The sequence below is a fragment of the Manacus vitellinus genome, unplaced genomic scaffold (genome assembly GCF_001715985.3).
Source record: "Manacus vitellinus isolate BGI_N305 unplaced genomic scaffold, ASM171598v3 scaffold_60_pilon, whole genome shotgun sequence".
Classification (NCBI taxonomy): domain Eukaryota; kingdom Metazoa; phylum Chordata; class Aves; order Passeriformes; family Pipridae; genus Manacus; species Manacus vitellinus.
This window is the reverse complement of record NW_021940687.1, coordinates 1384510-1407591: the sequence shown is the minus strand read 5'-3', so window position 1 is coordinate 1407591 and position 23082 is coordinate 1384510. Positions and strand designations below refer to the sequence as shown.

Genomic DNA, 23082 nt, shown 5'->3' with positions numbered 1-23082 from the left:
GCTCGGGTGCAGTCCCCTGTGTGTCTGCAAAGGGCTGTGAGCCAGAACGGAAAGAGGTACAAACCGGGCCTGCAGTGCTTTTCTAGATCGCTTGGAGCCAAGTAAACACCGCGCGAATGGTGAAATCGGTGCTCTGAGAAAGGTAAAAGTGCGGGTTTGGTGAGGGGAGCACAGAGCTCTGATCGGGAGAAGAGCTGGACTTCATTTGCTCGTAAACGTTGATCGCGGTGTGTGCGTTACCTAATGCGACCAGACTCTCTGTCTGCTCTGCTGTGATTTTACTGTAAGATGTGTAATTGTCAGTGTCATAAAACCTCCACGCTCGTACAACACACACTTTCCAGCCTGTCTGTTTGGGGTGGTAATTACACTCTTCAACTTTAAGGTTAAAAAGGAGGGGGAGTTAAGAGGCTTTTCGAAGTTCTCTCTTAGTTGTGAACTTGTGACGGTTTCATGTTATTTCAAAAAGGAATATGGAATAAACTGAAAAGGAAATTTGGCAATAGGTAGACTTTTAAGGTTCTTACAGTGAGGAGTTGATGATTTGGGGACTTGAGATGAGAATATCCACGAACTCAAAGTTTTACAGGAGATGGGAGGATTGGAGATGATAATTCCTATCCCTTGTGCCATAGCAACAACAGAAGTTGTAGGCTTTGAGAAATGCAAAGCATTTTGTTTAATGTTTTCCGTAGGTAGAAGATTTAAAAAAAAAAAAAAAAGGTTTTGGTAATGTTCTGGGTTTTTTTGAAGAGTAGAGCAATGCAGCAATCACAAGCAGGGTCTTACTATTAAATTTTTTGTATATGTTTTCTTTTTGTGAATGACATATGGAACTGTTGAGTCTTTGACATATAATCATGTTGTGTCTGTCCTTACTGATATTGGGTCCAGGTAGCGTTGTTTTAATATGTGTGTACTTTACACACAAAACCGCCCATAACAAACCCCCGGTAAGACAGGTTTACAGATGAGAATTGTGTTCATTAGACAGGACTGAAAAGTCTAAACTGCTCCTTTTTAGTCTTAGAAAAAACACAAAGCATAGAAGGTGATTGCAGCTGTCTTATTCTTGTAACATCTTGTAACTCGAGCAGGGGAGTGAGACTTGCTTGGGAATGATGTTTGCAGCTCTGTATTTTACTTTATGTGTGAACTTTGGGCAGTTGTGAATTGTCCTTTTCCAGGCTTTGGTTCTGCACCCTCAGTCTGTGCTGTTACTGTCCAGTCCTGCTCCCTTCCTTGCATTGGAGCCAGTGCTGTCTTGGACATTTGGTGATGTGTCTTGGTTCTCTCAAGCTGGTAGATGGCAGACATAGCAATCCTGTATCCAAAAAAACTCCCACAGATCCCACACTCCTGCCAACCAACTTAGTGAGGGGTCCCAGCACAGGGGTGGGGTTGCTTGCCGGCTGCATGGCAGTTCTGTGTAGGCATTGATTCCAGCTGGCTGCAGCCATGGACTACCATGAACCCGTGCCCTGGACTGAACATGGGATTACCTGCTTCCTGGTAAAATTCAGTGACCTCTTTTGAGGTCTTGGATGCATGGAAGACATTCAGCTATCTGCAAGTGTCAGTGCAGCCTGGGATGCCTTGTCTTGGTCTTTAGGAAGCCTTACATGCCTCCTGATACAAGCCCCCTTTTTTAAACTAATTGTGACAGAAGTGCCTGTTATTTGCCCTCGGATTTGCATTAAACAGCCTGTTTTGGTGGCTGAAGTTTTAACAGAAAGTAACTGAGACTTTAATCTTTGTCAGTTATTTGAAGAGCTGAAGTGTCATGAACTGTTTTCTTTGCTACTTAGCAGTGGAAATTACTTCTTTTACATTACAAACTATCAGACACTTGTAAATTTTAGTTCTGTTAAGCTTTGACTGAAAGTCAAACGGGTAGAATGTTACTAAGATGGTAATTAACTTTGTAAGTGGAAACTAGGCTGTTAGTACAGTTTCACAACAAGTGGCATTCTAAAAGTGTTCCAGGGTGGATAGATGTTAAGCACTGCAATGATTTGGTGTGAGTCTGCTTAAGTTCCAAGAAGGAAAGCGTTAATGGACACAGTAGTGTGCTTTAGGCGAGGTACTTGGAGATTCTTCTCCAGTTTTGTGATGGAATTGTCATAAAATGAGCACCAAGTGACATTCAGTAAGTCTTGTTCTCTGTGTTTCTGCACAACTTTGAAAATCAGTGGTAAGAAAATACATCTGTTACCCAGGAACGTGCAGTTTGTCCTGCAGGATTTGCAGTGATCTGTGGAGGTTTGCATGCAAATCTCTCTGACACGGTTTTTAAAAGCAGAATTTCCTAGAAATGTGTGTGTTCCAAATGTAGCAGGAAAAGCTGTGTGCAGAAGAGATCCAAGTGGGAGTGCTAAAGCTTCAGCACTAGCAGCAGTTGGCCTTTGCGCTCAGCTTCCCAAAACGTGGATTTAAGAGGAGGATGATTGTCCTGGTATCTGTACCAAGATGAGATTTAACAGGCCTGATCAAAACTGAGTTTAATTGCCTGGCTTTGGCAGGAGTGAAAGGTGAAGCATTTGCACTTCCCAAGCATCCTTGCATGGTCTTTAATCGGAGCGTCTTTAATAAGTGTGATTGCCTTCATTTCAGCTGAGAGAGTAACTCGTTCACAGTTTGTTTTGTGCAATTTATATACAGATGATGCACAGTAGACACTTATTTGCATATCCATTAACATGAGAATGCTTTGGAGGGACTGCCAACAAAGCAGTTGAAAGGCCCGATTCTTTGGGTTTGCTTTATACCGGTTTCCCAAGTGTTTGATGTGGACTTGGAGCGTTCCAGGGAAGTGGACTGCGAGATTCCACATTTCAATATAACAGATGCCCTTCCAAGTGAAATTACGGTAAGAGTGGGATGATTGCAACCACTGGGTAATGCTGTATAATTACAGTTACACATGTTGGGTCCTTCAGAGAAGACCCGAAAATAATTAGTTTTGATGAGGAACGATCTGATGTTTTGTCTGAGTTACAAAGACTGTGAGCACTTGGTGTAGGCTGGTGGCTCCTGACTTGTCTGTCAGTGGTGACAGCAGTGGGTGAAAATAAATACCTTTCCAAAAGGTCTGTCCAATCCAAGTTGAATTAATGTGTGTTTGTACACATGTGGGGTTGGAAGTGTGGATACATTTGAAGTGGAAGCAGACATTGTTTCCAGAAGAGGCAGCTTGAGGCTGCAAGTGCCATAGGTTTTTTCCCCTTATTTAAATGGAATTCCTCTCTCTTAATCTGTACTTCGAGATCAAGTCTTGTCTTACCTTTTCTATTAATTTTCTATACCTCTTCAGCTTTGTGTGACTTCTTTAAGTCATCCCCCACAGTGAATGTCCTTGTGTTCTTCTGCAGTCATTGACTACTAATACTTGTAATAGTTGGGGTTTTTTAATGTATTTTACCTAAATATTCACAGAAGCCCCTTTCTGACTTCCCAGCTGACAGTCCTTTTTCTTCTCATTGCCATTCAGGGTGGTTTGAGAGGGTTACAGGGTCTTCTTTGCTCCTAATTCCTGTAGAGAATACAAGGAGGAGTAGCATATTTGTGGGGATACAGCAGTGTGGGAGAGGGCTGTTTCATTTGTGTGGGAGGGTTTATCCACCTCCTTCATTAAGACTTTTGCCCCATGACTGGGAAATGCTGAAACCGTAGTGAAGCTTGAACCTTTAGTTCAAACACAAAATGTGACATCATCAAATGAGAGGAAAATGCAGGGAGAAATAATGGGAACAGACTGAAGTGGACTGAAGAAGACTCTCAAGTAAATGAGAGTCCTTTTTCTAGAGAGGGGGTACACTGGAGAAAGTGTGGGAGGACAGAGCAGCCTTGCTACAACAAAATGCTGTCCAGCAAAATACACCTGTTGATTATGGCACAGCAGAGTTAATGCTGCTAAAACTCCACGGGGATTCAGTGAGAAATGGCACTTTAGACTTGAAGTATAGTTTGCTGTAGGACATTTCCAAAGAGATTTGTGTCAAATGGAAATTTTGGATGTGGGTCAGGTGATTGAAACATGCTCTGGGGAACTTTATTCATACTAAGCGATGTAAATGCCAGGTTGTTTGGGTTTTAACTCAGTCTTAGGGGATTCTGTTATCTTGATATGTAATCAAGTATGAATCTGGAGGGAAAAAGGCAATTATGTGTGAGTTAGTATTAATGCAAAGTGGGGGGAAATCCAAAAAACTGGTAAAATCTTGTAATGCTCTTATATCGACTTTGAGTGTTTTGTGAAACCTGATGATAAACTTACTGATAGCACTTACTTTGATTTCTTAATTTTGCACAAATGGCTCTTCTGTTGTGTACTAGGTGCTGCTGAAACTCTTGGCACAGGGCTGGTTTTAGCGTTTATTTAAAAAGCAAACTATTTATGCTTTATAGAGTCACTTACCATAGGTTTATCAGTGCAGCTATATTGATGAATTCCACTTGAATTCCTGCCTTAACGTGTTCTGTAACTAGGGTAACACATGTGGAATTAGACTTTCTTGTTTCCTAAATTTTTTTTTACAAAATTCTATTAAACCAACAGAGTGTTAAGCAGTTTAACGCAGTTTAAGTAAGACAGCTTGAGATGTAGAAGAGTAAGTGACTGAAGTATCAGCTATTAACAGTTAAGAAAGTTTGGTTTCATAGGGTGCCTTTCTGTCTTGATGCTGGAGGCTGTTTGTAGTGAAAACTGGGTGCTTGCAGGAAGAATCACAGAAAATGCTGAGTTGGAAGGGACCCACAAGGATCATAGAAGTCCAGCTCCTGGCCCTGCACAGGATACCCCCAAGAGTCTCACCCTGTGCCTGGGAGCATTGTCCAAACTTCAGTGCTGTCGGGCTTGGTGCCTTGAGCACTTCCCTGGGGAGCCTGTTCCAGTGTCCAGCCACCCTCTGGAGGAAGAATCTTTTTCTACTATCCAACCTAAACCTCCCTTGAGATGTGCTTAATCTTTAAATATATACAGAAAATCAGATGATTGGAGATACTAAGGTTTAAATACGTGGATTTTCTTCTAAAATACCAGAAAAGTAGTTGCAAACAGTAGTCCTGTATGAGCCACTTGAGAAGCATCTTCAATACCATTTTACTTTCTGTGGTGTTTGTGTACGAGGTTCTTTTTAAAACTGGGGGGTTGGTTTTGTTCCTGTGGGTGATGTTGGCTGTAGGTGCTGTTTTGGTGCATGAATGCATCATTCAGAAAGGACTGGACACAACTGCCAGCTTCTCATGGGCTCTGAAGAACTTGGCAGCAAGTAAACAAATAAATAAATGTGGGCTGGCTGTCTAAATGTACAGAGTCTTTTACCACTTCCTTGGGCTGTTGATGGTTGATAATTTAGTGCTGGTAAAGGACTGGAATCCCAGGCTTGAAATGCCAGTAGGAATAGACCATAAGTGTCTCCTTCCCTTGGCAAGAGGCTTCATAAACAAAAGGGGAAGAGGCCAAGATTGATGGATGGTAGATGGACAAGTGACTTACAGATGGAATGAGGGGAGATGTCCAACACAAGTGAACCCCTGCAGTGGGCTGTGGATCTGTGCACCAGGGGGAACTCGGCGTGATGGAAATATTTTGAAAGCATGCTCCACAACAGGGAATGTTTCATTCCTGAGACATTCTCTAGCTGATTGAGGCTTGGGATGCTTTGAAATTTTATTTCTGCAGTGATTCTCTCCTGCTTGTGGCTATGGTTTTAGTGTTGATGAGTAGTGGAATTGCTGCTTTTTCCTCTGTTACTTTTTCTTCCAGTACACTTTCCTAATTTCTAGTTCCACAGTAGTTGCTGAGATTTCAAGTTTTCCCTATACTTAAGTAAATACTGGTTTTCTTTTTCTTTGTTTCCTGTTTCAGTTACTGAAATCATGAATCCTGTGTATAGCCCTGGATCTTCTGGGGTTCCCTATGCAAATGCCAAAGGAATTGGTTATCCAGGTAAGTAACTCTGTTTTCTAACAAATTCTACTGCTCTTTGCTTTCAAGAAGAAATAGTCATTAAAGAATGCCTTCATGCAAATCTGTTTGGGAATTGGGGTGGGGTTGTCTTTAAATTTAAAAAGTGACATTTCAAGAGTGATGTTATTTCTTCTGTTATATTTCTAACTTCAGTATCTCTTCCAAAGCAGCTTATTTTAGGAGCTCTAATAATTGCACCCTGCAAGAAGAGGAGTCAGTCTATTTCTGCTGCTGCTTGACAGGCACTGTTAACCTTTCTATCCTCTCATTCTTGTTCATGCTCATGTTTTATGACTGTCCAAAGCATAGCACAAAGGATGGGACCAAGAAAATGACCAAAAATGGTTTTGTAACACAAATGTATTTCTTGCTTTATCTGTTTCTCATTGACTTCAGGTTTCTCACCAGGGTTTATTTCCCCTCATCTCCTAATGTGTGTGCAAGCAGATTTCATTTCTGATATCTCCATAGTCTAAAAGTTGGATGAGGCAAAATTACATTTGGACAGAGCTTTCCAGGAAGGCCAGAGAGAAGCCTGTGTGCCTCTGGGAGACATTTCAAGCAGCATGTCTTGATGCTGTCTTTTTTTATTTCTGGTATCTGTGAGATCAGGGAATTTCCATTCTGGGAGAGGCCGGAGGGTCTTTCAGCTCACATTTTATATTCCGTAAAATGTTAAACTTTTTCAGCTTTTACAGCAAAGGATTTTTGTGATTTATTTGGTGTCTATGTTGGGAGGTAGAAATCACTCTCTGCTGTTACTGTTTATATTCTCGGTAGCTGTACTATATTTTCCTACTGGTATTTACTGTTCTTAAATTTGTTTTTCAGCTTAGGTAATGCTCTAGTGGTCATATTTTCCTGTTCTACTTTTCTGTGATCCTCCTTCTAAATACTGGTGCATAAATGAATTCTCCTTATTGCTAACTGTCTCAAAAACATTTTAATTTTATTTTTTGCTTTTCAGATTCCTCAAACTAGTGTACATTTCTTGATTTCTACAGTATTTATAAGGGGAAAACACAAAGTGTGTTGCAATGTTTTTAAGTCTGTTGAGTGACTGGAGTGGTGCAGTAATAAATTGTAAAGCTGATGCTGTGTAACCATAAGTCTTGCAGGATGGTTTTACTCCCTGTAACTGAGTTATAAGGGCTGCAGTGATTTTACAATAAGGCAAGCAGCAGAGGTTTACTAATTAATATAATTGATGCGACAGTTATTTCTATAGTTATAATAGATTGCTTTTTCAGGACTTTCTTTTGCTTTAGGTAAAGATTATTATGAATTATTTAAATATGAAGTTGTATTTTTAGCTCTATTCATTTTCTAAATGCAGATTTATATTAACCAGGGTTTCATTTGTACTTATAACTATTTATACATTGCATTGAAGCTCTTGTTTATACTAAACTAAGTCATACCTTAATTTACTTTGGAAGATATACTATTGAGGATTCATAAATAGCAGTTTAAACAACATTACCACTTCTAATCTTTTATTCTACTGTTGCACATACTAGACTATGTATTGAATTATGTAAGTGCTTTATATTTGTTAGTTTGCATAACTGATATATGTGGAATTGAAGTAGAATTGTTACAGAAGTGCCTTTAATATCATGCTACAAGTTGGTTACTCAAAATTCTCCCTTGCAGGAGTCGGTTCATCAGTTCACACAACTGTGACCCTTAAATTCAGCTTAGTCAATAATGTGTTACACCATTAGTTTACTAAGCTGCCTGGTTCAGGCTTTTAAGATTTTGGGATAAACATAAAGCACATTCTCTAAATGGAAAAGTAGACTTGTATTTTAGGGTTTTTTTTTAAAACTGTTGCATGAGTAAGTCCCCCTTTTTTGCCTCTCCTGATTTAAAAGCTGCAGATTCTCCACTCAGCATCATTGCATTTGCATGGATTGCATGGTAATAGAAAGTAAGGAACACGGCAGTAGGTGGAATGCATTATTGAAAGGCAATGTGTTTCTAAAGCTGTTGCATATTTAATAACAGTTTATATTATACTAGACCTATTTTAGGTTGTTGGATAGGTTTCCACCAGCAAAAAATCAATATTCAAATGTTCTCATGCAGATGGAAGTTCTGTGTAGAAGTTAAAGCTGGTGCTTGTTGTAGTTCCATTTTTCACAAATGACTGTTTCCTGAGCAGCTCAGAGGCTCAACTGTGGAGCTGAAGCTGTGAAGACAGGAAGGAGGACTGGAAGTGTCCTCCTGAAGGTGCAAACCTGTACAAAAGCTTTTCACCAGCAGCTCATGAGTTTGAAAACTGAAGAGCTATTTACACTCTGAAAAGTTGTTGTTACTACTTGGATATGTTATTTTTAACTTTGATTTTTAAGCCTAATGTTTTTCTTAGTCTTATCCATGCTGACCACCCAATAGCAGTGCCAAGTGTATGCCACTTGATATGTTTACAGAGTGTTTACAAAACTAGGTTAGCATATATAGTCCTGAGCTGAGGAATTCTTATTGTTGAGAGTAATTGCTGAGGACTCTGGGATTTATAATGAAATAGAAGCCCTTAAAATTGAAATAATGGTTTAAAACTAGCAGCTTTAAGTCTTAACAGTGGAGATGCAAATGCTAATTGCCTTTTATCTGGAGAAGATGAAATCTTTTTACTTTGATAACAGAATATGGTAGTGACTCCATCTTTCTAAATACAGTCATTACTCGGTTTTATACAGTTTGGAATATGTAAATAAGTTCATGGAAAAATTAATAGCTATGATTAATTCAGAAATTTCACTTACTAAATCTAAGCAAGTTTCATATCTTTCAAGTAACTGGCTTTTGCTAATGCTGTTCTTTGCCTTGTGTTGGAGGCCAGTCTGTCACATTAGTTCAACCCTGGTCATTTTACTCTGGTGTAGAAGTGCTTAACTCTCATTTTGCCAGTGCCTCTGTGAGTCCCTCTGTACTGGTAACTGTCAGGGTGTGCCTGAAATAGGGGAGCTTGTTAGATACCAAGTGTAATAACAAATCCCTGTCAAATTTAACGAGCAGTTTGGACTACTGCTGCTTCGTACTTTCTGCTTGAGATATCACTGGTCTGGAGAGTCAGAGTCACTCTGACTTGGAGGGATTTATTTCTGTGAAAAAGTCCCTTCAGATAAATGCTGTATGTACATCAAATCTTAAAACTCATGCTGGGGGGGAAGGAATGTAGGATAATCACACAAAACTTTGTTTTCCAGCTAACTTAAGAGCTCCTTGGCCAACAGAGATTTACTGAAACAGGGATGTAAGGGAGAAAGCAGAGGTGTCACAAGTTCTGTTCTCACCTGGCATTCACTTCCAGGTGGCCTGAGAGAAGGGGAGCCCAGTGTTTTAGTTGAGGAGGTGGGATTGAAGGCTGGCTGTTTGCTTACCTCAGTTAAAATCTGGGTAGACTGTGCAGTCAGTCAAGAAAGTAACTTTGACTTATACTTTCTTCCAGCTGGCTTCCCAATGGGCTATGCAGCAGCTGCTCCTGCCTATTCCCCTAACATGTATCCTGGAGCAAATCCTACCTTCCAAACAGGTATGTGTGGTAGGTATGTTTGAAAGTTGTTGAAAGAATGAGGAAAAGCTGCAGGGGCTCACAGTAACACTTGTACTGTGGGATAAGTTTATGTTTGAATATGACTCATAAGGACTCATCTGATAAATTAAAATTTACATAATCTTATCTTAAGTCATAGTGCTTGCACCTTCTGAGAAGAGAACAGCTGAAGTTTTAGCTGTTGTTTCTGTATTTCAGGATGATGCTTGAGGCTTACATTGCATTTCCCTTCACTGCTTCTTTCGTGATTCTACTTGTTTTGCATCTTACTGGTCATTTCCAGATTCTTGTTTTTTCTTCTGTTTGTTGTCCTCAAAATTACTCTTTTTCATCCTTTTCTTAAATCATATCTTTCCCAGTTCAGCATGCTGGTGTCTTTCTGCCCTTAAAATTGTCTTGCACAAACTGATGTCTGGAAAGCCTGGTTGCTGGGTAAAAGTGTTTTGTCCACAGTGGACACAGGAGAGGCTTTAGGTAACTGCACCTGCATGTGTGTTGGTTAAGAGAAGGGTACCGTGAGAGGCCTAGGAAAAGGGAGATGGAAGAACAGACACAGGAAACAAAGCACTCCAAAGTTATTTTTGTGTAGTCCTGCTTTCACTAATAGAACATGATTTGGATGTGCCAATCTGTGAAACAAAACAGTAACAGCAGCATTTCATTTCCACGTAAACCAGGAGCATGGATCTGATACAACAGCGTTCTCCCTGTGCTTATTTTGTACATGAAGGAATTCCTTACATTGCTTTGTTAATGTAAATCTAGACCATCCTCAGGAACTCTTCCACTTCCATGTATTATGCCAGTTTTCCAGATATACATGGCACATAACCAGATTTGTCCCTGAGTGCCCTTGTGTTATGGGATAGGGAAGTATACTGCTGGAAATCGGGAGCTCATGTTGTGGAAGTCTGCTTGGTATGGAAGTTCAGTGTTTGTAAAGGATGCATTTCATTAACTGCCAGGAGACTCCTGAGGGTGTGGCAGCAATTACTGAGACAAGACAGAGTAGATCTTATGAAATGTTTGCCTGCAGAACCTGTTAAAAGTGTGTAGCTTTCCTTGGAACTGTGCAGTATTCCCGTTAGTACAACCTGTGTCACTGTTCAGTTTGGCACAGTGAGTGCAGACTCACTCCTTTGTCTTGTCTTTGGTTTTGAATTTATGGTAAGGAAATGGATCAGTGTTCTAATAATTAAAAAAAATTTAAAGATCTGTCCCTTGGGTAAGTGTGGCCACTGTGCAAGTGTCATATCTGGGGGTGCATTTGCACTGGACTGCTTCAGAGCTCTTCTGAGAGTGATGTTCAAGGAGAGCAGTTCCCATCAGGGTCTAACTCTTGGCTTGGGCACCAGAGCCCTCTGTGGGCTTTTATTATTGCAAACAGGCTATTCAGTGGCACAGTTAGAGTAACCTTAGTGATGTGTCTGCCTTCTGTGCTCCACTGCATGTACCCTGCAGCTGAGCTGAGGAGTAGCTGTGGGGTTCGATCCCAGGATCAGATAACTGAAAGGTGCTTCCACACTTAATGCATGTTGCAGTTTGCAAATCCTGCCACAGGAAGATGAACATAAGCTGCATGGAATGAATTTACCAAATCATGAGACTAATGTTTTTCCCCAATTGATTGTTTTTTAGCTCTCTGTTAGTTATGTTGTAATAGAAATTTATGGTTTCTGGGACAGATTTTTGACTCCAATGTTAGACTTAATCATACTGTAATATTAGTTTGCACTGATTAATCTTTGCTATATAGCATGAGATATATTCCAAGTCAGAAAATACTGCTTTTTCACACAAAAGTGAAAAAGTTCTAAGATGTATAGAAGTTGGATACCATCTTTGAATGTCCTTAATTTTTAAAAAACCTGGTACTATTAGAGTCTTTATTGCTGTTGAATGGAAAATAAGCTTTTATTTCAGAACTAAGAATAGCTTTAATTTTTGGCTACTCTTTAAGCTGTGAACTAAAGTTCAAAATCTACAGACCCTTTAATTCAGGAAGATAACTTGAAGTACTTTGTCCTAACAGCTGGGATTTTTTTATGCCTTTTTTAACCTTTCTGATGTAACTGCTTGTTTGTAGAATCAAAGCTTTTGTAAATCATATTATGCAGCAGTATTTGAATGTGCCACTGCTGTACAGAAAAGGGACTTTTTTACAGGTAACTATCTTAAATGACTGTAGTTTTGAATAATCATGTTAAGGTCTTTGCCCCATATAAGAGAGACAAAATAAATATCTCTTGTGCAGAATTACCACCTTGCAAGAATGAAAAGGAAATTGCCTGTGGGTTTTTAGAATGAGAGTGGGCTTCACTGAGGACATAGCTGTAGTTCAGTAATGATGCTTCATGTTCAGCATTTTGTAGCTGTGGTTTCCACCACAAATAGTTCCCCATACTAATGGAAGTTACTTCCTCAGCATGCACTATTTGTGAAATACTTAAGATCTCTAAAAACAACAGAGAGAGTGCTGTGGTGTAGCTTTCTTTAAAGGTGATAAGTTCTGTTAAAGAAGTAAACCTATTTCTTTATTAGCTAAACAGCTTTGAGTTTGAAGGGTGGAATGAAATTGCAAAGAAACTCAGACTTCTGCTAAAAGAATGGAGGTCATCTGTCATCGTGCTGTCTGCACAGACTGATTTTTGACAGCACAAATGCCAGCATTCTCTCTGCTGTATGACTTCAGATCTGTTCTCTGTGTTGAAGTCAGCACATTCTAGACAGTTTTTCAAGTCAACCTAATCTCTACTCCAATAGTCTCTTTTTTTTTCTATAATTACCGAGTGTCTGTTCATCCTTGGTAGTAGTTTGTACAGTTCCAACTCGATGGGAGTAGTGCCTGTGGATGTTGTGTTTTCTGGTGTGGTGGATCTGCATGAGACCCAAGATCTTTTCACAATAGCCCAGACTAGTATGGCCTTTCATATTTATTTTAGCCAGTTCAGAAAATGCCAGAAAACAAATACAAACAAACGTAGGGGGAAATAGAGGTTGCAGACTGTGTGTCTCTGTTCTCTAACAATCCATCTTGAGCTCTTTGGATGATTCGGGCTTTCGACATTCCTGTTCTTATGCTGTATCATCTCCTACAGAAGGTGACTGCAGGTTAGTCAAGTGTTACTGTGTTTTGCCAGGACAATTTGGGGAGTGTTGAGAGTTGAGTGATACTAATATGTGCCAAGTCCTCCTGTGTAAGGATGCTGCCTAATGTGCCCAATCCAAATATTTAATAACGTTACTACCAAAATGCACTTTTTGCCCTCTAGTCATAGATTTGAAAAGTAAGTGATGCAAATATACAGTTAACTTTTCATGCTTAGTTGACACAGTCAAAGGCTATTTCCAGTTACTGTTACCAGTATTAGGTGAATGATTAAACTTGCATATTGAGACCAGCTTACTGAGTCCTCACATGAAGGTTATGGCATTGGGAAATAAAAGAATTGTTGCCCTAACTTCAGGAAACCGTGCACTGCCCCGTGTTTCCCAGGGTTTTGATGCAGATTTGCCTTTGTTTCAGGTTATACACCAGGTACCCCATACAAAGTCTCCTGTTCACCCACCAGTGGAGCAGTGCCACCGTATTCCTCGTCACCGAATCCCTACCAGACTGCTGTGTACCCAGTCAGAAGTGCCTACCCACAGCAGAATCCATATGCACAGGTACACAGGCAGATCCAAAAAAATGTCACTTTGGGTGGTGCTTTGTGTTCCCTGTAATACCTGTGTGAACTCGTAACCTTTCATCACATTCATTTCTTTGTGCATGGAGAGAATCTTCAGCTGCCTGCAGTAAGAATTCTTAACACAGTCATTTACAGAGTGTGCGTGCAGTTTTATATTCTCTCTTGCGCTTACTGATAATGTGGCCTGTCCTTGAAGAGACACTAGATTAAGTAGTTTTCAAAATGTGTGCTGGATGTTATAACTACCAATATCCTGATTTCATTTCATCAAAAATTGTCATAAAGTTGCATTAATTTTTTTTAACAAGTTCTGTGGTAATTCAGGGAGTTACCAAGTCTCATGCTAAGCAAGCTGTTGAAAGCTATAAGAAAAGATAGGATTAAGACACTTCAGTAAACATGATATTTTGGGGGAAAGTTGGCCCTCTTTGCATGGTGGAAACCTGCCTGGCATGTGAGCAGTAGTTGAAGGGAATTCATAACCACGTTAACAAGTTTTATCCAGTCTACCTAGTGTATTTGGATTTGTCAAAAATCTTTGGTTCTTTAACTAAGAGCAGCTGAATAAAAAGTTGTGAAAGATTGAGAAAAGTTCTGTCATGGATTAATATATGAAAGGAGACAAAATGAAGAGAATGAATGACAAATCACTCCTTACTTTCCTGTGGAAAGTACAGTCAGCATTGGAGTTCTACAAAGGTCCCTATCTTGAATGTTACCCTAAACGCCTTAAAAATGGATAAAATGTTAAAAATTTTGCAAGTGAAACACAGTTGAAATAGTTAAAAAGAATGTTTTGGCTTCTGCTCTGTAAATGCATTGCATCTTTAGACTAATACTTTTATTTTATGATACTTTCATGAAAGAAGATACCACTTATCTTCCCCAACAGATACACTGTAATTACTTAATGTGTACTGGTTTTTTCTCCAACAGCAAGGCACTTACTACACACAGCCTTTATATGCAGCACCACCCCACGTAATTCACCACACCACAGTCGTGCAGCCCAATGGAATGCCAGCAACCATGTATCCTGCTCCGATCCCCCCACCCCGAGGGAACGGGGTGACCATGGGCATGGTGGCTGGGACGACTATGGCAATGTCAGCAGGTTTGTGCACTCGCCACCCTCCTTGTTTCTCGGTGGGGCTCTGCTTTCAGGTCGAGGTGGAACACGACTGCGTTACACAAACGTGATGCCACAGGTGTGCTTGGCACAGTCCTGAAACTGTGTAACTCAGTGTGTCTTCAGAGCGAGTCCAGCTAGTTCAGTGATGCTTTGATCACCTCCAAGGATGGAGGTATTGCATCCTCTTTTCAGATGTCAGTGTTATGGGGTGGTAGTTTTTCTTCATATCTGTATGGAATTTCACTTACTCTTGCATCCTTTGCTTCTCATCTTACCAGTGTTAAGAGTCTGACTTCCTCTCCCCAGTGCATATCTCACTGCCAGTTGAAAGCAGCAGCCTCTTAAGGCTGAGGAAAATGTAGTGTCACAGACCTTCCTTGTCTGTTCAGGTACAACACTTCATGTGTTTGCACTACCTGCTGGTCCTCTGTGTCATGGGCAGTGGTTAAGGATGTCTACTTCCTATTGGCACAGTCTGTTGGTGGTAGTGTTTGGAGAAAATGTTGTTTCACCAGTAATGCAGTCTCATCTGTGAGTGTTTACTGAGGAGGTGTCATGCTTTGTTACTCAGTAGGTGGTTAACTCACGAAGAAACGTCCACATTCACTCAAAGGATGCTCAATTTAGTAATCCAAAAAAACAAGAGCCATGAGTTTATTTCAAGATTCTGGTTTTTATTGTGTCAAATCTGTAATTTAATTTGAGAAACCTCAAAAATAGAGGAGTTAGGTATCACAAACTGAACTAACATTGAAGTTTTGTTCGTGGGCAAACTTGTCCCAGGTGTTTGTTAATGGTTCTGCAAAGTGCTGTAGAGTAAGTCTGTTGACCCTGCTCTCTTAGGCTGCTTGTTTCTGAAGCCTCTTAATCTGTAAAAACCTGTAATGCAAACAAGAACTAATTTATTCTGGTTTTTCAGTCAAGTTGTCTCTGCCATCAGATATTCTTACGGCACCTAAAGGCTGCTGTGGGAGAGTCTTGCAGTGAATAATACTTACATTGCAGGGTTTTTGCTAGAGCTGTTTTTGAGTAATGGGTATCTGTGTTACACTGGATTAAACATCCATGGGGCTAAAATGACCCCCTTGCATAAAGGTTTGAAGGAAGATCGGGGCTGGAGTGCAAAATGAGGTAATTTTAAAGATGAGCAAGCTGTAATTGTTTTTAAAATTAAATCTTTTTTTTTCTCTCCTTCCCTTTTTGTTTGAGTTTTTTTCTTTTTTTTTTTTTCTCTCAACTAGAATTTGTGCTTACTGAAAACTGTTCTCTTCATTCTAGGTACTTTGTTGACAACTCATTCCCCAACTCCAGTAGCCCCTCATCCAGTTACTATGCCCACGTATCGGGCTCCAGGAACACCAACCTATAGTTATGTGCCCCCGCAGTGGTGATCATCCTGGCAGTCAGTGTAAGTTACTGATTTAGATTGAAACCACTTAATCTTTCTTACAATGACAGCATTGCAGGTTCTTTGGGGGAGAGTCTCCAGAAGGTAAGCAGTCTGGGATGCTTTTACAGTGTTCTAATTGACTAGGAATACACAAAAATTACTGTTTATTTACTAGCTGTTCCTTGCAAAGTGCAGCTTTGTACTTTGTACTTCTGTACCTTGTACTAATGGGCTTTTTCAGTGGTCTGTTTCTTCACAAATCATGAATCATTTTCGTGGTTCTTGTTTGTTGAATATGAAAGAATGAGTCTCAAGTTTGCCTTCTTAAAATACATCTGGAATTAAATGTATTCAGTGTTTTGGAATCATTGGTAATTGTTGAATTCAGCAGTACTTGTGATACCTGAATGAAACAATGTGTGTGACTTTAAAGTCTTATTTTTGGTTGGCTAAATATGTAGGCAAGGCAAGTGTTTTACCTTGCTCTGAGGGTGAATCTTTCTCACAAACTGCTGAAACAAATAAACAATCTTGAGATAATTTCATATATTCATTCTGTTTCAGGTAAGTATCAGTGCATACTTCTTGCAGTCAGCGTGGAAAAAGTGTTTTTAGTGTGAACCAAAATTTAGATAATGGATTTCAAGAAAAGGAGTTTAATTTTGAAATCTGCTATAAAGTGGGATGGACTTTGGGGGTGTAATCAGTGTCAAAATGACACAAAGCCTAATGTTTTTGTGATACATATTTCTCTTTCTGGTTTGTTTGGTTATTTTTAGCATAAGTTGAAAGGAGCTTCATTTGAATTAATGACTTACCAGACCAACTGAACTTGAAATTTTCACTTTTAGTCCATTTAGTTTATGACGAAAGTTAACTTTGTTTTAACTTGCTCTGGATTTCTATTTCAGCAGTTAGAAATACAGAGTTCTGTGATGACAGGTGACTATTCCCTTTGAGTTAGAAATGCAGCAGCCATTTCTCATTTTGCTGTGATGCTGCATGGAAGTCTGCACATCTGAAATGTTTCACAGAGTATTTCAGCCAAGGACATTGTATTACATGAGCGTAAAAAGTGAGTTTGCTGGGAGTAAACTCATGACTGATGGTAATGAAATTTAGCACAAAATACCTCTTTAATATTGCACTTCTACTCCAAACAAAAGTCAGTGATGACAGGAAGCTGGAATGGACATGCCAAAAGAAAATCCTATAGTCAGTTCTAAGGCAGAAGCCTCTCCATGTCAGTTGACAGGATAAGTGCCGGGGTAACATTATGTAGCACTTAATATTTGTTGTGTGTGTGTATCAGTGTGGTGCATACAATGTTAGAATGTTCTGCCACACTCAAAGAGTATTTCACCTAATTGAGAGTATTTCCCACTCTTTTCCCCCTCTTAATGTAGGTTTGAAGATGGGAGATATGCAATCAAGAAATTGAGGTTTAAAAGTTGGTGCTGAAGCCCTCATGCCTCCAACCAGGACTTTCCTTCTGAATGCTTTCAACACTTGGCTAAACACTACTAATTCCTGATCACTGAAGATTTTCCAGTGCTGCATATCTTACATCTTGGAACTCCAGCAGTTAGTCTTAAAGCAAATCCTGTTTTGTGGACTGTCTTGCAATTTTTTAGCTAATTATAACGATAAAAAGGGAGTATAAATTTATTCTGATCCATATCTAGTTGAATGCATGTTAAAACACAAAAACAAAGCTTGCTCAATCTACCTGCAGTGACTGATGCAAAAACCATCATATGCAAATCCAAAGGAACCGAAAAGTATTTTACAACTTGTATCACTAATGCACTGTTGTAATGTATGCGGGGTCTGAAAAGGTAGAATCATGAAAGTGAGTTTCTTTCTGGAATACCATAACATACATTAGATAAGTGCTTCAGCCTTTTTCAGGTTGATGGAGTTGCCAGTTTAAAAGGGGCATATTTTTATTTAAGTGATGTGTTCTTTTTGAATTCAGCTACTAAATTGGAGTGACTGGAAAATGAGTCAGACAAACTGTAGAAATCCCGCACACAATTAGTTTACTTCATACCTTTTCATTTTCATGATATGAATTCAGTGTTATACAGATGTTCTTAGGATCAGAATGAAATGACAGAGGTAATGCTGTGTGTGCCAGTAAATAAGGCAAACTTCCTTGAGGCAAAACTGGCTCTTAGGAATAGTAGGAGGTGATATCACCTGCATAAAGAATTGCATGTCCTGGGGAGATTTCTGTCCAGTACTATCTTTCATACGATGCAAGATGTGTCAAAGTGAGACTGCCACACAGATTGATAGAAAACACTTTCTTTTAGTTCTCAGTTGAGGAAATCCGTGCTGTTTTTCCTAAAGAATGTTGTAGTCAGTTGAAAATGTATGTGCAGCTGATCCAGCTTGCTTTCTGGAAACTTAAGAAGTGCGAGGGCTTTCTGCAGCAAACAGAGTTCAGCTGCATGTTACTCTGAGGAAAGCTTGTGTGCCTGATGAGTATGTTAAAGGGGAACAAATCATTTTAACGCAATTTCCTTATTAGCTACTTGCAGTATGGACTCTGGATACTCTGTAGTAGGGCTACCAGAGGTTTCAAAAAGCAGTTCTTTTTTTTTTTTTTTCTGAAAGTATTCGTAATTGGAATAGGAGCCACATGTTGGTTACAGCATTTTTACGTGTTTTCTTAGTATTTTTTTTTACTTCCTAAATTGCACTTGGAAGCACGTAAAATAAGACTGAACTGCAGATTAGCATTTCATTGCAGTGAGTCATTTGTGATATTCTTTCTTGCAACTTCAATTTTTAAAGTACCTCAAAGCAAATGCTGTGGGCATAAAGGGCTAGCCTTGGAACCCATTTGTATACCAAAATCGTTATGGGAGAGATTTTAAATTTTTAAATTTGAATATTGCACATTAAAATCGAGGTTTTTCTAAAACCTGCTTGACTTACAATTCCAGAAAGATGTAATTTTCTTTTTTTTTTTCTTTTTTTGATACATTCTGCCTACAATAAATTATGCAGTAAATGGTTATAAAATGTTGTTCCCTTTTAAGCATTTACACTGAGATATATCAGGCTGTATTGTTCCCTTAGGTAAACTTCCATTCAGAATTAAATTTTTTGAAGTTGTGTATCTAGTTACGCTTTGTTTTGGGGTGTTCTGCTCCTGTACAGACTCGGCAGCTGCTTCGGGGCAGCATCAGTGCTGATTTAATGCTGCCATCCCAGTACTCTGCCCTGGTGGGAGGCTTGTGTACCTTCGTACCCCATTGGTGGTTAGAGCCTTCAGTAACTTTATTTTTTACAGTAAGCACTCTCTGTATTTTGTACCCCCCCTTTTTTTTTTTAATAAAGTTTAGGTTTATTTTGCATGAATCACTGTCAGTGGATGGCCCCCTTATTTCTAATGCCTTGAACATAACTATGTTGTTAGAATAAGTACTTTAAACCTTATTCGTGAGCACTTACTGCAGCTTAGGGATTTCCATATGTTTTTTATATGGAGCAGAAAATTACCCAAGACAAACTTAGTTGAATCTGTAGTGCTTTGTTCAAGTCTGTTTAACAATTCCATTTATGTAGTAGTGTGCAACTTTGATTAGTGAGGTGTGGCAGAGCACAATGAGCATTAACACAGGGCACTTGTCCTGAGCGTGGTTTTAACCAGGAGCTGAGGTCTGGAGCAGGGCTGTGTTGGGGAGGAGCTGGGAAGGCCAAGCTGAAAGCTTTGCTGTCTCCCGTCTCATCACCATAAACTGAAGCTTTGAAAATCATAGGAGAGAACTTCCATAAATGCTGCAATAGAGAAATAGTTGAGAAATGGATATAACTTCCTGTATATTTGCTCTAACTTCAGATTCCTAAATGTCATCTTGGAATTGGTCTCCATATAGTATTCCATAACATTTAGGCAGTCTCACTTACTTGAGCACTTTTTTTTCTAAGTTGCATTATGGGATTCATCCAGGAGGGAGAAACTGTACCTTTTCCAAAGGTACTACACCTTCCAGTTCTGAGCGATTCTGATCTGCTGGGAGGCTGGAGCGTGTCTCCAGGAGTTGTTATGAAAAGTAACCAAAAGCACAGTGCAGGGGGACGGGGGAATATGTGTATATATAACTATCTTAATGGTATTTTGTTGCAAATAGTAGAAAGCATGGATATAAAACTGCAGCAGGGGAAACTGTACATCATTAAATAGGCGTTTACACAGTGAGGGTCTTACGAAACATTCTCTCCTGCTTTTTATATAACATTCCCTATTTAGAATTCCTTTATAAATGAATACGCAGTATGTGTTTGCACAAGAGCTCCTCAGCAAGTGAAAAGAGCTAGTGCAGTAGAGACATTTCAGATCAAGCTTCTCTTTAAAAAAAAAGAAAAAAAACCAAAAAAAACACACAAAAAAACTTTTATGGCAGCTTTATATGATTAAAAAAAAAGTACTACTATAAACCTGGAACTGAAAATAACTTGCAGCAATAACAAAGAGAAGTCCAAGAAAGATTTTTCTTTTTTTTTGGTTAAAATTCAAATTTCAAGTGTCGAGTTCAGATAAAGTATTTTTAAAAAACTGAGGTATTCCCTATGTCAGTAACAACTGATGAAAATGTCTTTTAAATGTAGCAGCAGCAAAATAAAAGTGGCTAATAATTGGCACCAAAAACATGTAGCCCTAGTCAGTGGCATGGTGGTTAACTAAACACTAGGAAGGAAAAGAGAGAACCTACAATTAGATGTTGCTTATGCTTGTTGTAACCATCTCCTGTTTGAAGTTTCTAGGAGACATGCAGGAATGCTGTTCAAGAAAGCTTCTTTTTGAGTGTACTATGCAAGTTAAATGCTTAGATGCAGTGGTAGACAAAAAAAGTCCTTTATTTTAGTTGAAGTTCTTCCTCGTATTGCTTCATCCACTGAAAAAAACAACAAACAAAAACCAGAACCAAACCACCACCTGTCAGTACCACCGTGTCTTAGTGTTGTCAGAAAATAGCTGATGGTGCAGAGCTGTATACCAGGGTACTCAGCATTGACTGCTCTCCATGGAGCGTTCTGGCTTCACTGCTCCTTGGGTAGTAAGCAAGAGATGGTCAGGATTGTCTTGGAATCACTCCCCAGTGCTTCAGCACAGTATTACACACTTGTTCATTTGGGTTTTGCTTGAATAGGTGAGCACAGCAATCCAGTACCACCACCTAAGTAGGCTTAAACTCATCCCAGGAGTAGTAACTACCGTGTGTGTGAAACCTTCCATCTTAGGATCGTGAGCAATAGTGATGCTTCGGCTGGAGCTGGAGGGAAAGGACGGACACGGGGGCTGTGCCTGGCCTGTGGTGCCTGGGCTGTGCTCTGTGCCCAGCCTGTGGTGCCCCTGGTCTGTGCCTGGCCTGTGGTGCCCCTGGTCTGTGCCCGGGCTGTGGTGCCCCAGTCTGTGCCCGGGCTGTGGTGCCCCAGTCTGTGCCCGGGCTGTGGTGCCCCTGGTCTGTGCCTGTTCATGGGAACAGGCCCGGTCACCCCAGGCCTCTCCAGCAGGTGTCAGGCGGGAGCCCCAGCCCCGTGTCCCGGCGGTTGTGAACGCTGGAACAGACACGGCGAGTTCAGCTCATTCACATTGTTCTCATTACTAAGTGTCAGCTTTCTAATCCTGTATCGTGTCAGCTCGAAGGGTCGTGCAGAGCCCTCAGACGTGAGGAGGTGCAGTGCTGCTTAGCAGGAGCTCCTGCAGCAGGGAAGGGCAGTTTGTGCATCAGGGCTCGCCAAGAGCCGAGTTGGTTCTGAGCTCTCCTCCGAAGGAGCGAGGCCTCGGCAGGCTGTGCACCTCTGGTCAGGGGTGCTGAGGGGGAATAAGGGCTGGTTTGTAGACTGAAGAGAGGGAAAAGGAACAGTGCTTATCTGGGGACAAGGAAACCTTTTCTTGTGTGGGTTGCATATAACACTGAAACATCTGAATTTCATGCGTAGTAAGGGTCCATTTGTGATTTGTAAAATTTATGGGCTCTGAAGTTAAACCATCAAGAAAGTGAACATGACTTTTCTAAACTGGTTGTGACTTTTGGGCACTTAGCAGGCAAACTGGGAAAGCTTTTTTAGCTGGCTGCTGTACAGATTTGTTTTAAGTAGAAGGGATTTGTTAGTGGGTTTTTTTTAATTGTAATGCTATTATTGGCTGCCCTCCTGTCCAAGATTTAAAAAAGTGAGTGCATGCAATGGAAGTACAAGAGGCCCCAGTAATAGTTCTCCATGTTTGTTATGAAATAGACACAGGTTTCCTTTTTATGACTTTTTTTAAAACTGTCTTAGGAACAGTTGTATTGGTACTTTTTTTTTAAGTTTAGGTCAATGTTGTCTTCCAGAATAAGTTTTAAGGCATCACTCACTCCTGCATTGAACTATTGCATCAACACAAAGAGTGGAGATTCCATTCTGAGCCAGTTCAATTGTGAAAATTCATACTTTTTTTATTTTTTATGCAATTCAATGAGTAGATGAGCTCAGATTTAAATTCTTAAAAGCACGTTTATTGTAACAAGAATTGTTATGTATTAATACTTCAGTTTTCAATAAAGATTGACTTGTGTTGCTTATTGTGGTTTTTTTTTTCCTACTGTCTTTGCTGACATCCTTCCAGAAAAGATTCTGTTGCTGGAGAGCAGAATGGTATGTTTAAACTCTTTAAGCTGGTGAAATATGATAATTAACATTGAAATGGGTTAAGTGACTTTTCTCAGTAAGGTTTCTTAATGGCAGCAAAACACAGAGGTAAAGGCTCCCCAGTGGGGAAGAAGCTGCCCTAAGTTGCCCTGTCTGAGAGTATGGTAATGATGTGCAACCCTGCCTTGTTCCCTTTTGAGGCATTTCTTACTTTTGAGAGTTTTCTTACTTTATTTTACAGTTTATAACAAAGGAAATGGAACAGATGTAAAATTTGACAATACTTCAGCTTCAGCTTTGGTTGATACCAAATCCATGCTGTTTGATTGGAGAGGTGACAGGCCTGAGCAGAAGGCTGTTATAAATCAGTTTCTTGAGTGTTCCCCAGAAGGAAAAGAATTGAGTAGGTGTGAAGTGTGGGTAATTATCCTATTTCTTTAGTGTGGGGGTGGTTGTAAAGCACTAATGTTAAAATGGAATTATGTGTATTTCGGGGGAACAGAACTATGCTGCTTGAACTAACTGGCTATTTTGATTTATTGTAGGTCTCCAAAAATAACAGTAACTTACCTGGTAATGTTCCTGTGAAAAGCAATGTGGAAGAGGAAGGTGCAACGTGACTGTGTCACTGTGGTTGTTGAGATATTGCCACAGGTGGTTTAGTCAGTCAAGTACTTGAGCTTCTAC

General features: G+C 39.9%; 1 protein-coding gene across 1 annotated transcript; it reads left to right on the top strand.

Annotated features, from left to right (window-relative positions):
• The first annotated feature begins 29 nt into the window (after positions 1 to 29).
• FAM168B (family with sequence similarity 168 member B) lies at positions 30 to 22328 on the top strand. The gene is made up of 7 exons (XM_008930177.3): positions 30 to 142; positions 5870 to 5950; positions 9429 to 9512; positions 13060 to 13202; positions 14162 to 14339; positions 15636 to 15765; positions 17154 to 22328. The coding sequence occupies exons 2-6, from the start codon at positions 5881 to 5883 to the stop codon at positions 15746 to 15748; spliced, it is 588 nt and encodes a 195-aa protein (XP_008928425.1). The 5' UTR covers positions 30 to 142; positions 5870 to 5880; the 3' UTR covers positions 15749 to 15765; positions 17154 to 22328.
• Positions 22329 to 23082: the final 754 nt, after the last annotated feature.